The 15070-nt window shown below is 32.7% G+C and overlaps 2 protein-coding genes across 2 annotated transcripts; one reads left to right on the forward strand and one right to left on the reverse strand.

Annotated features, from left to right (window-relative positions):
• Positions 1–593: 593 nt before the first annotated feature.
• On the reverse strand, positions 594–7259 carry LOC130625591 (rabenosyn-5-like). The gene is made up of 10 exons (XM_057440694.1): positions 7163–7259; positions 6739–7036; positions 6450–6550; positions 5919–5982; positions 5453–5614; positions 4889–5009; positions 3725–3782; positions 2791–2861; positions 2407–2493; positions 594–1529 (listed from the first exon to the last, which is right to left on the reverse strand). The coding sequence occupies exons 1-10, from the start codon at positions 7217–7219 to the stop codon at positions 944–946; spliced, it is 1605 nt and encodes a 534-aa protein (XP_057296677.1). The 5' UTR covers positions 7220–7259; the 3' UTR covers positions 594–943.
• A 2403-nt stretch (positions 7260–9662) lies between these two features.
• Positions 9663–14253, forward strand: LOC130625592 (ADP-ribosylation factor 4). Its single transcript, XM_057440695.1, has 5 exons — positions 9663–9850; positions 11913–11993; positions 12127–12308; positions 13100–13225; positions 13699–14253. The coding sequence occupies exons 1-5, from the start codon at positions 9784–9786 to the stop codon at positions 13780–13782; spliced, it is 540 nt and encodes a 179-aa protein (XP_057296678.1). The 5' UTR covers positions 9663–9783; the 3' UTR covers positions 13783–14253.
• The last annotated feature ends 817 nt before the right edge of the window (positions 14254–15070 follow it).

Here is a 15070-nt window from a genome sequence, read left to right on the forward strand (position 1 = left end):
TTCCAATTTAGGCACAAAGTCAATGTTCATAAAATTAACACAGTCACGAAATTAATGTATCACTTAATTAACACGTGTGTTAATTTTTTGCGCCAGAAAATTAATGCGGTTGAGCGGAAAAAGCGTTAATTTCGTGATTTAGTATAAAAAAGCGATTTATAGAAATCAAACTTTTCGAAGAACTGATGTTTGCGTTTTTGTCCAAAAACCGCGAAATTGTGAAACTTTGTTTGGCGACAGTTTCCACCTTTAACGTCATAAACTTCAAACCGTTCCAAAATGATGAAATTATCGTCACTAGCTTTGTTATGGTAACTTTACATTCTAATTTAAAACAAAACAACCAACACCTATCGCGAAAGTTAGTTTCCGCCAAAAATTGTTAAAACGATCGTGCGTAAAGTCACGCAAAAAAAATGTTGAAAGGGGACTTTCGCGAAGTTATTTTTATTTCTCTTCGTGTTTTTTTTTTTAATCCCAATGTTTCTACAAAAAAATTTCCTCTCTTAAAGTATGCATTTATGTTTACGACTCGCAAGGCAGAAGAAACGCGGTAATTCAAAATTCCATGATGACAAATAAAAACGCTTCTATACTAAATTTCATTCTCGCTTCGCATAAAAATATGAAATAAAAATTATATAAAAATAACATTTAAAAGAATCAAATTAAAAAGTAAATATACATTTAACCAAAAAAAAGAAACTTTCTTTTGAAAAAAAAAGAAACTATCAGAAGTAGGAAAATCTACTTCAAGCTCAATCTGATGTTTTAGTTTGTCGTCTTAGCTATCAAGTTATCGAGATACCATGAGGGGCTAATCACATCGAATTTCGAGTTTTATTTCAATTTCTCAAAAATCATATACCAAAAACAAACAAACAAACAAACAAACAAACAAACAAGCAATTATTTAAACATTAAAAATATAAGTTACGTTATTTTACAACCTTTGTTGTTGCAGATATATTAATTCTAACTCTTTTAAATTTTGTTCAAACATTTTAACTTCATCCCATCTTTTGTCTTCTCTTGCTTGCGCTATATAACCTTTAATATTTTCAATTTGTTGAATAATAGGGTCGGAAGATTCCGCAGTAGCCACCTGTACCGGACCCCAACTCGAGTCTTTCTTTTTAGATATAGATACCGCCTGAAATACCGGCCGTGCGTCTTTTTTCCAAGCTTTAAATTTAGACGTACCAGTTCGAAAAAATCCATTCTGGTTATTGTCAAAAGTTGATGCATCCGGAACATCCAGATCTTTTAGTTCAACCGGACTTTTTCTCTGCAACACCGGTGTTGTTTTTGTGGGAAGCGAAGCAGTCTTTTCAGCCTTAAGTCGATCTCGTTGCAGCTTATTCTTTCTTAATAGTTCAGCATATTGTTCTTTGCTGGGTAGAGCAGGTAGTGTAAACATATTATCTGCCAAATAATTCGATGCATAAGAACGAATTGAACGTTGAAGTTTTAAGATTTGAGGATGAGGTTGTTTTTCTTTCTCAAGACCAAGATGTTGAATCCGCTTACTACGAAGAAAATATATAATGCTAAACGGAATAATTATCGGGAAAATAGCTAGGAAACATAACAAAGGCAGACATAATTTTCCGTTATGGGAAACCCTAGATCAGTGATATAACAGACAGTTTACTAGAAGTAGTAGTAGCATGGTTTATACTCAATTTTTCAAGTGAATTAAAAATCAAAAATATGCAATCACAAAGAGCATCATTTTAGCAAAAACGTTCCAATCAAAAAGACAAATAGTTGAAATTTGTATTGATTTTTTCAAAAATCAAAAAGCAATTTCAAAATCAGTTGAAAAGAATGTAAATGAGTCCTAATTGCATAATTTCGAGCCAGAACTACACTCCGCAAAATTAAACTCGCGATTTAATGATTAGCAACTAACGGTGACTGTTGCTCAAATATTTTGGTAATGAAAATAGACCTTTAAAGATTATGAATGAAGACTCCATCAAAATGCAACCATTTCACTATGGGGTCAAAACTCATCACTTGTTAAAACAAGTTGCTTTCCCATGAAAGACATTGTGGCTTGTCCTAGTAATTCGCATAGTTATTAATTAGTTTTAGTGTTGGTATGTTTAGCGAGTTTTACCAAGCGTAAGTATTTTTATTTCCATTTGGTTAATACCAACATCTCAAACCAATAGGATCACAACAGATTCTTTTCGTAATTAGAAAAGTATACTTGTTTTAAAACTTCAGAAACTTTCACAGAAAAAATGATTTCGGACAAAAAGAATATAGCGATTAATCAAGAAAACGCAGAACACGCAAATATTCTTGTTTTTGTCACCAATTCAATGTCAAAAATATAACCATAAGATTTACCCTTTTTTCTTAACGAGAAATTACAGACATAGTTTCAACACTGACCTTAAAGCTTCGACACTCTCATAAGCTTTCAGTAATCTTATCCTCGTCTCCATGGCAACTTCAATGCCGTATTCCGTTTCACCAGCACTAGAAATGAAAATTATTATTGTGTAAGGGAACGTCTTTTAATCTATACTCTTTTGATAAATTCAGTTTTTACATCTATAAACATGTGCTCAATCAGGGCTGGCTGATTTGTCAATAATAATTAAATAACAAGTGGCCAACTTGGTATGCACACTATGAACAATAAGAGCACACTTTTGTAAATATTGAGTTAGAGAAGATTACGCTCTGAATATAAAAATTGCTGGCTGATTTGTCAATAATAAATACAATTGAGACTCTCTCTTCTGCACGGATCAGATAAAAAAACACGCATACTTGACAGAGTCGGCCATCTTTAGAAATCGTGGTTGTATTCCGTCTGCTTCCTTCATTGAAGTATGCATTCTCTAAACATTAACTATAAAATTTGTTTCTGTATGTCACTTCTTGCTCTCAATGAATACATAAGATTAGGTGTTCATAAAAGTTTGGATTCTCTAAAAGTTAACTACAAATTTTGTTTCAGTATGCTACTTCTTGCTCTCGATAAGTATATTAGACTAGCTGTTCATAGTATTAAAGTTCCCTTTGTTTATACGTAACAACATCAAATGTGTCAGTATTTTAATGTTTTCAAATAGAATTTTTGTCCAGTCTATTCTTCCAGGAAGAGGTATTTTTTAAAGCTTGTAGAAATTCTGAGATATCATTGCATATATCAAGGGAAAAAATCAAAAAACAAATTTCAGCTGACATTGTGCCGTGCCATTATAATTATGAAAATATCTAAAATAATAAGTTTGACCTGATTAACCCTGGTTATTTAGAACAGTAACAACTGCTACGAAAGATCTCACACCTATTACTCTTAATTAAAAATCAAACATTTCTTATTACAAAAATATTACCTAAAAAACTATAATGGGCAAAAACTACGATCTATCACATACATATTTTTGATTTACAGAAATCTCTGATAATAATGCAAAATTAAAATGGTGCAGCATTTCTAGGCTCTCCACATAAATATAACTCATGATGGAGTGGACACTCGTTTTCTGCAAATGTGCTAACACTGACTTCAAAGCTATGGAAATTTACCTTATAAGTATGAGATAAAAATATTATTGACAAAACATTTACTATTGGTCAAAATGTAACCTATTTCATTACCTATGCTAATTTTATGTTTTAGTTACTCAATCCTACAGAATATTAGAAAAAGAAATATAAACAATAAAAGAGGAAAAAACAAGAATTAAAAGCATACGTCATATAATTGTAACAATATACTGTTTGCAGATTTATCTTGATGTAGTTTATTTTGCCTAAAGAGAAAAGTAAGCTTTAGACATTATTTAGAAAAAGTACTGCGTTTCATCTATAACGTCATAGCTGAATTTTTTTTGCAATATTTATTGGATTAGGATAAAATTAACCATTGGTCCAGTTTTATGTTAACTCTCAGTCGTTCTTGAAAAAACAGGTGAGGGTCATAATTCCCCTCTGGGTTTTTACCAAGCCAAAACAGTCACGGCTTAATAGGGTAAATGGAATAAATTTTCACGAGAATTAAATTTTAGAAATTTCACGATGTTTTTTTCGCTTTTCATGCAATGATTTAATTGTCACTGAGGTATAATATGCTAAGGTATAATACGCTAAGTTTGCATAAATTCAACAACTTTTGATGCTGCCCAGACTTTGTTTATAGCTTATATATCTTAGGACCAGGAATAATGTTTTCCTTTGTTGACATTTTGCCAGCTGTAGAAGTGAAAATTCATTAGTCAGTGACTTCCTACCCAGATCTGGGACAGAATGACGTTTCCTCTACGAAATCTGATTAGGACAAAATCAGACTCATTAGACTATGATGTTGACAAAGGACGAGATGTTTTCAATTATTTGATGAATAGCCGTAAACTTGGGCTACCCACTTTTTTATAAAAATATACTTCATAAGAATATTAGGCTGGGTTGTTTAGGTTAATAACAATAGGCTATTGTTTAGAACAACAGAGAAATAAGAATAATGACCGACCTGGTCAGAAATTTGGTATTCTTAAAAAAACGTGTGTAGAATAAAAACATTAAATGCGTAAATTATGTAACACCATTAACTATTCATGAAAAAAAATTCTTGCAAAATTTATTGACACTATCAATTCGCAAAATTAAATTCTTACGAAAAAATATTCCATTATGTGGCTAATAATTTGTTTAATCATAACAGAATAGCCATCTTTAAACTTCATGGAAACCCGTATACGCCTGTCTGTCATGCAAAATGGTACTGCAAGTAGCGAGACGCACGTAATGTGGTATAAAAAGAAGGACGGACGAACCTGTGGATTTTTCCACTGGCCACCGACTAGTATTTTTAAATTAGCAAACACTACTCAAGGCACACTAAATAAATCATACAACACACCTAATGAGTAACAAGTGACATGGGTCACAAGCTTTTATACTATTATCAGAGTCACCATCAGAGTTTTTATTTATTTTCACCAATGAATGAGCAGAGGTAGAATCTAATTTTAGAACATCACCTAAAACAACAAGAAGAGGCAAACACTTATTTATCAAATATTGCAAAATTTTTTTACTACATGAAATTAAATGAAATACACTTTAACATTAACTATAAACTATAAAATTAACTATAAATTTTTTTTTGATTTTTTTAGAAAATATTTTTGTAGGAAGAAATGTTTAATTTTTTATTACGAGAAATAGGTATGGGATCTTTCGTAGCACTGGTTACTGTTATAAAAAACAGGGTTAAGCAGGTCAAAATAGGAAAAATCAAGCCTTGAAAGTGATGTAGACAAACCCCTAAAAAATCTTTTTCATATTGGAGGCAAAGCATAAGTTTATAGGTTTATTTGCACAGGAATGAAAACTTTGTATCACCATTACGAAAAATCTTTGATGTTTTTAGTGTGTCTGGCATAATAAAAAAAGTATAAATTCAAAACATTAAAATACCTACATGCAAGTGACATGTCTAAATTGCCAACACATTTCTCACAAATGACTTTTCCACACAATCTACAGTGATGACGTCGATATGTCATGCTAAACTTCTTTGAACAATTTGGACAGTGCTTCACTTCACTGTCATTTTGCCAAGGTACAACAGTTTTTTCCATATCTGATATAAGACAAAAAAAATATTGTTACAAGACACAAGTCGTTTTGTTTCCTATCCACTGCAAGGTGAAAAACATTGGCAAAAACAAAGTCAGGACAACTTTAACTCTACAGTCAGACATAAGGAGGTAAAGAATGTTTTTGGCACAAAATTTCACACAAGTTCTATCTGTGTATACCGAATATGTAAAACTTATTCTTTGTAAAAAAATTAAAGACATGTACAGATATATTAGTTAAAAATTTTAAGCTTGTATAAAAATAAAATAGTTATTAACTAATAATAAAAATATAAAATGTTTTACTTCTTCTTGTCTTAATAATTCCAGGTAATGATGAGTCAGATGCATACACACCACTCTTTATCAGCTTAAAAAAGATGAGAAGGCAGTTTAACAGAAGAAACAATGTCACATCGTTTCAAATATCAATTAACAGCTGTTTTCATTCTTATGCTAGTTTGCATCAAACTGGTTTTCAGTATGGGTGCATTCATGCATATTGTAATAGGAATCTGACCATGGTTTGAAATGAAATTTAAAGCTGTAGTGAAGTTTGTAATGTTTGTATTAGAATCTCAAACTGGTTTGTAATCACCACGGGGCTTTATGTAAAGGCTGCTTTAGACAAGTATAAAGTAGAAAAAAAACATTATGGTGCTTCATTTTTAGTTTTATAAGATATCGTGTGTTCCACAAATATAACTTTGCAAGTTTGGATGTAAGTAAAATGGTAACATTTATAAACATATTGTAGTGAAACACACATTTAAGGATTTGTTGCTGCATTAGCAAAGGGTATGGTTTGACTTGTACAGCATACAAAAAATCACCTACTTTTTCAAGTCGTATTAATAATTTATTTGTTTCTACCACACATCTTTCTATTGTTTCTTTCCTTTGCTGTCGGAACATTTTCGCATGAGAGTGTGTTGCACCTAGAACAGTTTAACAAACATACCAGTTTATTCCTTATTGCACTATAAATTGTTATCACAACAGAGATATCAGGATAACTTTATCATACACGCAAACAAAAAAATAGAGTAGAAGCAATTAATCTAATTAAATTTGATATAGAAAAGTCCATTGACATATAAAGCCAAATCCCATTTCTATTTACTACCTAAAGTTTGTGTTTCCCACAGTGCAAGATCGATACCCCCACTTCCAGGAGTTCCATGTGAAACAACGCCTGGTGTAGTGTCAAGTCCATCTATTGCATCTTTATGTAAGCAATCGTCCTGCTTCAAAAGTTTTCTTTTTGCTTTCCCAAACACAGAACGGAGTTGTTGCAAAACTGCTTTATCATCAGCATGAAAGTCTTCAAAATGAGATGCCAGATTTGTAGGTGATTTCAAATCTTTTAAGCATATGGGACACAGGAATCCTTCTCTTATATCTTCTTCCATTTTATTAATACACTATAACATACAAATAACATAAAACTAACCTTGGTTAATAAACTAATGCTGTAAAAATTAGTTTAATGGTTTTAATTTTGACAGGAATAACTCTAAGTTAAAATAATTTTAAAAATGTCCCAATACCTGGAACAAATGCCTATGAAGATGTGTGACAAAAATTGGGTTGAAACTGGCTAGCATTTTGTCAAAGCAGAAAACGTTGGTAGCCAGTGGTTTGCAAAGTATGCTAGAAGGTATAAATATATATTTATTATAATATATACTTAATATAATATATACTTTCCGAAACAAGGAAATATAAGAAATATAAGAGGCTGTAAAAGATTAAAGAATGTAGGGGTCCCAGGGCAAAAAAAACACAGATTTTATTTATGATTTTATGGAGAGACTTGATACAAAGGAAGGTGAGTTTAGATCTAACACAGTCTAGATCAGATTGGAAGAGGGTCATTAATATACCCCGTCCAACCCATGCTAGTATAGAAAACGGACGTTAAGCCGAGAATGATGATGATGATGATGCCAATTTACACCCTATCCTATTTTATGCCCTTTACTTCCAATTTTATGCTATTTGTTATGAAAATTTAACTAATTTTATGCCAATGCCTAATTTTGATAACCGTATGGTTCAATGGTCCTTACTAATTTCTCACAGATGGACAAACCTACAAAAACTGGATAACCCTCGGAAAAGTGGATAAACACATAAAAGTGCTTTGAATTTGCTTTGAGAGTCTATACTGTTACCACCAAGGTTCATTGCTAAACAATGGGTTAAATCAATAAAGTCTAAGGGTTTGCCTCAAAAATTTGCTTCTGGTTTTTATCAACTATCTGCAAAGCTTGTAAAATTTCTGCCTCTGTTACAAAATTTTCTTGCTTTAGGAACAAACTGCCTTGACTAGGACTTAACTTGCCATCTTTGGAACTAGTTGTAAATGTCCTCTGGTTGATAAGGTCTTTTTTGACACATATGCATGACACTTTGCATGTGATTTTACTTCAGATAACCCACTGTTGTCAATTTTGTACGCTTTAACACTAATTTTACAACAAGCTGAAAATTTATCATTTTTAACAAAACTCAGCCAAGGATAGCTTTTTCCCCACTCTGGACGGTGTTTAATCGATCACTATTGTAATTACTAACCTTGAAAAAAGTTGTTCTACTCTCTTCTCGACTTAAACAATTGCTACATAAAACTCTGGGAAATGTCATAAGAATAATGAATGCTGAGTAAAGAACAAACAAAATTAAAAATAACTGCATAAACAAAATATTGGAGAACACATGTACAAAAATTATGATTTTTTATGCCAAAAAATCAATTTTATTCTACTTTTATGATTTCTGGGAAAACATTGCTCATTTTATAATTTTTTATGATTTTATGCTGGCTGGGAGCCCTAAGTGTGATACTAATAAAAAAATAAAGACATAGCCACTTACTGCAAGCAGGTATCATATTCTCGTAGATTAACATCATGTTATCATACTAGCAATATTGCAATATAATACTTTGGCTATACTGCAAATAAAACGTAGCTTTAGGCTATATTTATATATGAGCACCATATTATGTTGGAGAAAAAAGTGCAACCCTTATGTAATATATTGAGATTTTTTACAGTGTAAGCTCTACCTACAATATCATTTACCTACCATGGCATGGCTGCTTTTCGGGAAACGTTCCTAATTTGCCAAAAAATATGTTGTGTTCGCGTCCTAAGACCCCACAAAAATGAGTCGGTCGAGCGTTCAGGCATATTTTTTCCTGGGATTTTCAGATTGGAGCAAGCAAATATCTATAGATAGATAGATGTGCATATTTTACATGGCTGGCCTCACAAATATCGAGGGATATACCCTGTCTATTATTTTTAGGAGGGGCCATGGCTTAGATGGAGAGTCCTAGAGTATTTAATGGTCATTTTGAGCTACACAGACCCTGCGCTCTACTAGACAACTCCCGGCAACATCCAACAGCCCACACATTGTGCCATCTCCCGAATTTCCCTCACATGACTTGGGTTAACCCGGGGCTATGACAACATTCCACTCGCCCATCAAGAGGAATCGATCTGCAGTCTCCCGCAGAGTACAGGAGTTATAACCACATCTATGTGAAAAATGGCCCTATAACGTGACCTTCACCACATACCTGTACTTATCAAGACCAGACATCAGTTTTTTATAATATATAGTAGTGTGTTATAACCTAACAAGAAGTATTATATTAGCTAAACACGTGGAGTTCAGTAGATAGCTAGCTATACAGAGTAAACAAACACAAAAATGAATAAAAATTTGTGTACAGATATCATTGTTATTCAGTGCCTAGGAAAAGGGCAGGATAGGAGAAAAGAAAGGGGGAAGGTCAGATCAGGTCTACATAACAAAAACCTGTGCAGAATTATGCGACGGGCCGAATGTTTTGATGGCCGAATATACGGACCGACAATTTCTGAGAAAGCAAACTCGATCTTCTTTTTCGCTACTCGTGTCTGCCATTATGAAAATGTTCTGAATAACGGGCTAAAGTAGCAAAGTATATAAAATTGGTTGATACCATTGAATTAATTAGACGAACGGTCAAGATAAAGTAGCATTTGCGCAATGATCAACAAAACTTGGTCTTTTTTACGAAACCGATATCGACGTGGCCTAAAGGCCGTTAAACATACAGAAACCGAAAGGAGTTACAATTACACTAGGATTTCATACAACTAATATTGCCAAAATGGGCCTTACTGTTTCTTCTTTATTTAATCGTCTATTTGGCAAACAAAGTATGAGAATATTAATGGGTACGTTTTTCATTCATTTTTTGCTTGTCTGGCGGATATGAAACAGCCATCTCACTTGCGAAATGAGAAAACTGTTTCTGCCTTGGTAACCGTGAAGTCAAACGAACATAACTGTCAGAGAAAAGTTGTAATCCAAATCAAGAAGCCTGGATAATTGGGGAAAAAACAATGCAGGGGAGGGGCCCAAAGATTTGTTACGGAAAATGTAGACTTGTTCTGCCCGGATAATGAACATTGGCCTGATTAAGTACGGCAGCTTGCCCCGGTTATAAACAGGGCAGGAAATACATAATCAGGGAAACATAATCAGGACAGGCCGCCGGCTTATTACTCAAAAAATATTATTTGGAACTTATAAAAGGAACATAATCAGGTCAGGCCAGTTTGTATACGACAGTCTAATATTATTTCTCACTTATTATAGAACGAACATAATCGGGGCAGGCCGACTTATGTATGACAGTCAAATATTATTCGAGACTTATAGAACGAACGTAATTGGGGCCGATTAGCTTATATACGATATTTTTATATTATTTCTCACTTAATATAAAACGCACATAATCGGGGAAGGCCGGCTTATGTATGGCAGTCCAATATTATTCGAGACTTATAGAACAAATATAATCGGGGCCGACCGCTTTTATATCATTCGTCATCACTGCTGACAAGCAAATAGCCCTGGTGGCAAAGTTGTTGTTGTTCTCAAATGAAACGAAATTTCGTGGCAAATACTAAATTTTGGGATTCGCAAGTTTAATAACTTTTCACCAAACTTAATTCCCGCAAAAAAATAATTTAGGTTCCGTGAAATTTAGTTGCTTCAAAGTATATTATGTTGAAATGTATTTACTACAAGAGTACTTTATACTAAGAATTACGTCGAGACTTATTTCTTTCGCCATGTCTAGTTTTTAGGGGTGTTCTATCTTCCAGAGAATGTTTAATTCACAAAAGTTTGAAGAAAATGCCAATCACAGCCTGCCTGGCCAGCCATTATATCAGCGTTCATAATCCGATCACCACAACATAACCAGTGCAAAAAAAAACATAATCGGACCATGCGTACATAATCTGGCTGTCCCGGTTGTAAACAGGCCGTTTTCGCAATCTGGGCAGAACAGACTCGGCAGAGAGAGAGATTATGTAGTTCCTGACTTAAAGTTTCACCTGAAGAAGCTTGATCAATTTTTAAAAGTAAAAAAAACATAGCTTTTGGTTTTGGAGTAAAATATTAATATCTAAGAGCCCCACAGGGAACCTACTAATGTTAAGAAAACAGAGAGTTGATGTAAACATTACTTTGTCTATCAAAACAAGACTTGTGTCGGCTAAATATGCCTTTCCTTATGACAGGAGTGTTGATTAACAGTTTATTAACAGCAGGACATTGTCGAGCATTGTATCCCAAAAGTCCTCACATAACTTTGACGGAAATGACACTTTTTTAAAAGTGCTTCATTTGATACAATTTGATCAATGAATATATAATAACCTTTAAAATATTACAGAATAGATGACTTGTTAATTAAAAAAGTTTGTACTTTTTGCACATGCGCAAGCATTATCTTTTTACTATTTTGATATTTGAAAAACCATCTACAATAACCATAAAATAATTTGCTCAACCCAATTCTCAACCATAAACACATCATACACACCAAAAGGTAAATGGTTTCAAAAAATTGTAAGATATCCATATAGTGCTATTGATGCGTATGTTTATTTCAACAAACCTAAAATAAATTAAAAGTGTGCATGTGTGTGTTTCTAGATTGTAGTTAGGGCTTATTATTCTCTGTTTAGAGGAAAAATGGTGAACAACAATTAAATTGCCATTGATAATGTTCTTACTTGGTGTCAATATTTTGAAAAAGCTGTAAGGCGGCTTAACTTTCGTTGGCGCTGCTCAATTGTTAGAATTCTCCTAGCAACTTATTTGACTCGGTAGATATGGCTAACATAATCTACAAGAGAACATTAAAATTAAGACACAAATCAAGATGCTTCTTATGATGATATATGCTTTTGATGTTCATATTTTCTGATTTTTCACCTTTAGTTGGACTTGATGCAGCTGGCAAGACAACTATTTTATACAAACTAAAATTGGGAGAAGTGGTTACAACAATTCCTACTATAGGTGAGAATAATTTGTAGTATATATGTCTTGATTTTTTTAGATAAACTGTGTTTTTGGATGATCCCTATTCAATTATTTTTTTTCTTGTATCTCGTCACATCATAAATAAAACAAAGATATATTTAATTTGTAGGATTTAATGTTGAAACTGTTGAATATAAAAATATAAGTTTTACTGTATGGGATGTCGGTGGTCAAGATAAAATTCGACCACTATGGAGACATTATTTTACAAACACGCAAGGTTTAATCTTTGTTGTTGATAGCAACGATAAGGAGCGTTTGTCCGAAGCTGCAGCTGAACTTAATAAAATGGTATGTTAAATTTATTTCTTTTTCATTTTCCAAGCAACAAAAATTACGTTATTGATACTAATTTTTGCTAGCATTAATGCAAAAAGTTACAAGCATATTCAACCTCATAAGATAATTTTTAAACATACGCCAAGTAAGAATGCTTCTAATGTGTGTTTTTTCTTGTGTAGCTAATGGTTTTTTAATTAGACACACTGTTTTCTTACTCCTTATTTCCCTTTTAACACTATGCTCTCTGCATTTGAACTTGTTTTTAATTATACCTTTGGTTTCGTTGTTGTTATTTAAAGCTAAAAACAAGACTATTTCAACTTTAGAAAGATCTCATAAAGCGCTAAAATATACTTTTTTAAAAAAAGAAATAAAACTGACTGTGGAGAGGTGTTCAACAACAAATTAATAGCAACAGATAATTCTACAATTTACATGAAGAGACATATCTCTATTTTGTATATCTATATTTACTGTTTTTTCTTGTTTTAAGCTTACACATAAAAATTATAATTGCTCTCGTCTGTCATAAGGAAATTTTTATATTGTCTGCCACAATTTCAGCATTTTTGTTGACTAAATAGCGCCATCGAAAATATTTTATCCCAATTTTCCTTACCAGTTGCTTAGTTTTTTAGCCAGTCTCAGCCAGCTCGGTTACTACTTAAAAGTCCCTGAATTTACAGTAAGCCTTTAAATAGATCTTAGGAGAGTTAGGAGTAAAGTACCTTAACTAAGCAGCTAAAAAATAATAGTTTGAATAGAAATATGTAATATATGTTTTTATTATTGCTTTTTAGGTCAACGAAGACGAGTTAAAAGATGCCACCATTCTAGTTTTTGCTAACAAACAAGATCTACCCAATGCGTTATCAGTTTCTGAAATGACAGAAAAATTAGACCTTCATAATATGAGGGGTCGAAAGGTAAAAGTGTTGTATTTCGTTTGTCTGATTTAAGAAAAATTATGGCCTAAAACTATTATAGGAATTTAATTTTAATTTAAATTGACATCCTTTAGGATGATTGTGAATATTGAACCAGCTATAGTCTACGGTATATCAAAAATTTAAAAATTATGCTGCATATGATTCGGACTTCTCATAGGGATATACATTCATTGCATTCAGTAAATTTTTGGGTAGTATTTATTCAGGAATAACAAGAATAAAAAAACACGTCAAGATTGAATTTGAGATTCATCAACATTTTCACAAATAAACACCCCATTGTCGCTTGTTCAATTAGTGGCCGTTTTACAGTATAAGCGAGAGCCTAGTAAGCAAAAATGTTTTTACTGTAGAATACAATCGTTTGCGTTTACTGTGCCAACAGTCAATCCTTTAAAAAATTCAGATTAAAAATAGTAGCTCACTGAGATTTTTGTTTATAATTTTAGTGGTATGTACAAGCAGCTTGCGCCACACAAGGAACTGGATTGTACGAAGGGCTAGACTGGTTATCGAACGAACTTTCGAAATAGACGTTATCACCTGAATCTTTTTATCCTGAATAAATATTTATTTTTGTTAGTAACCGTTTCATGTTTCCAACGTTTCATGTTTTGTGCGAACTTGACACAATTTCTCCTCACTTCTACATGAAGAAATATTTTCAATCACCTACAGAGTTCTTTGTATCACTACTCGCGTTCCATCAACAATTTTTTTATTTTATCACTACTCGTGCCCCATCACGTCACTCCTAACTGTCTATCTTCCGTATTTCCTTTTTGTTATTAATTTCACTGTGTTGTTTCAAAGTATAGCCTCTTGTTTATATTTGTTTATATGTGCAGTATCTGTGGTTGTTCTAGCGAACGTCAGAATTATACCGCCATTTTTAGTTACCTGTGCGATATATTTACAGCGAAATTTATACTTGTGTGCCATTGCGACGGAGGGTTTAATATGTTTAAAAAATTTAATACTAAATATATGAAAAAAATGTTCAACTTCTGTTCGTTAATTTTTTGTTTGGGGGTTGGTTACAATGCTTTTATCATCGGGAACAGTTTTGATGTTTCTTATTGGCAACACTTGCTATGGAATTCAAATCTTCTATTAGTGTAGTCAAATTAGTGATCAACCCGGAAAAAATGGTTAACTTACTAAATTTGGTATTAACAGAACCGCAATTTTATGTAGAATAACATATCAAAAATCCTCCGTAAAATATCTTGGGCAACATTGTTTTTTTCGGGTCAAATCCGGGAGGGGGTATTTTGGCCCAGTCAAAAAATGGGTTTTTCGTGCGATTTTCTCGAATATGGTCATGCTATATACCGTTAGAAGCGAAATTTTATTCTGATTACAAAATATACAGGGTCAAGTTCCGCTGTCTGAAAAGTTTTATCATCCCAAATCTCTCAACTTTATAATTGTGTATTGCTTCTGTTCACCTCCCAAACTTGTGTTGCTTACTTTGACTTAGACTATTTATTTTCATTGTGACGACGGGGTGTTATTATTCTATCAGCAAATTTATTATTGGAAATTCATTTCACGACGATCTACAGAAGTCAAATCTTGAAATTTCCCCCTTGGCACTAAGAATGGTAAAGTGTCATGGAAACTCTATTAAAGAAAACGTCACTGACCTCTGATAAGAACTTCAAAGGCTATCTTATCTCAATAAAAAGACCTGAAATAAATTGAAATTGTGCAAAAAATACTAGATTATTCACAAAAAAACTTTCATTTGAGAGTAAAGGAATGTTAACTTTTCATTGAGCACGACATCTATGGTGAATCTGCTTGTTGTTTGTTCAT

This window comes from Hydractinia symbiolongicarpus, chromosome 14 (genome assembly GCF_029227915.1).
Source record: "Hydractinia symbiolongicarpus strain clone_291-10 chromosome 14, HSymV2.1, whole genome shotgun sequence".
Lineage (NCBI taxonomy): Eukaryota > Metazoa > Cnidaria > Hydrozoa > Anthoathecata > Hydractiniidae > Hydractinia > Hydractinia symbiolongicarpus.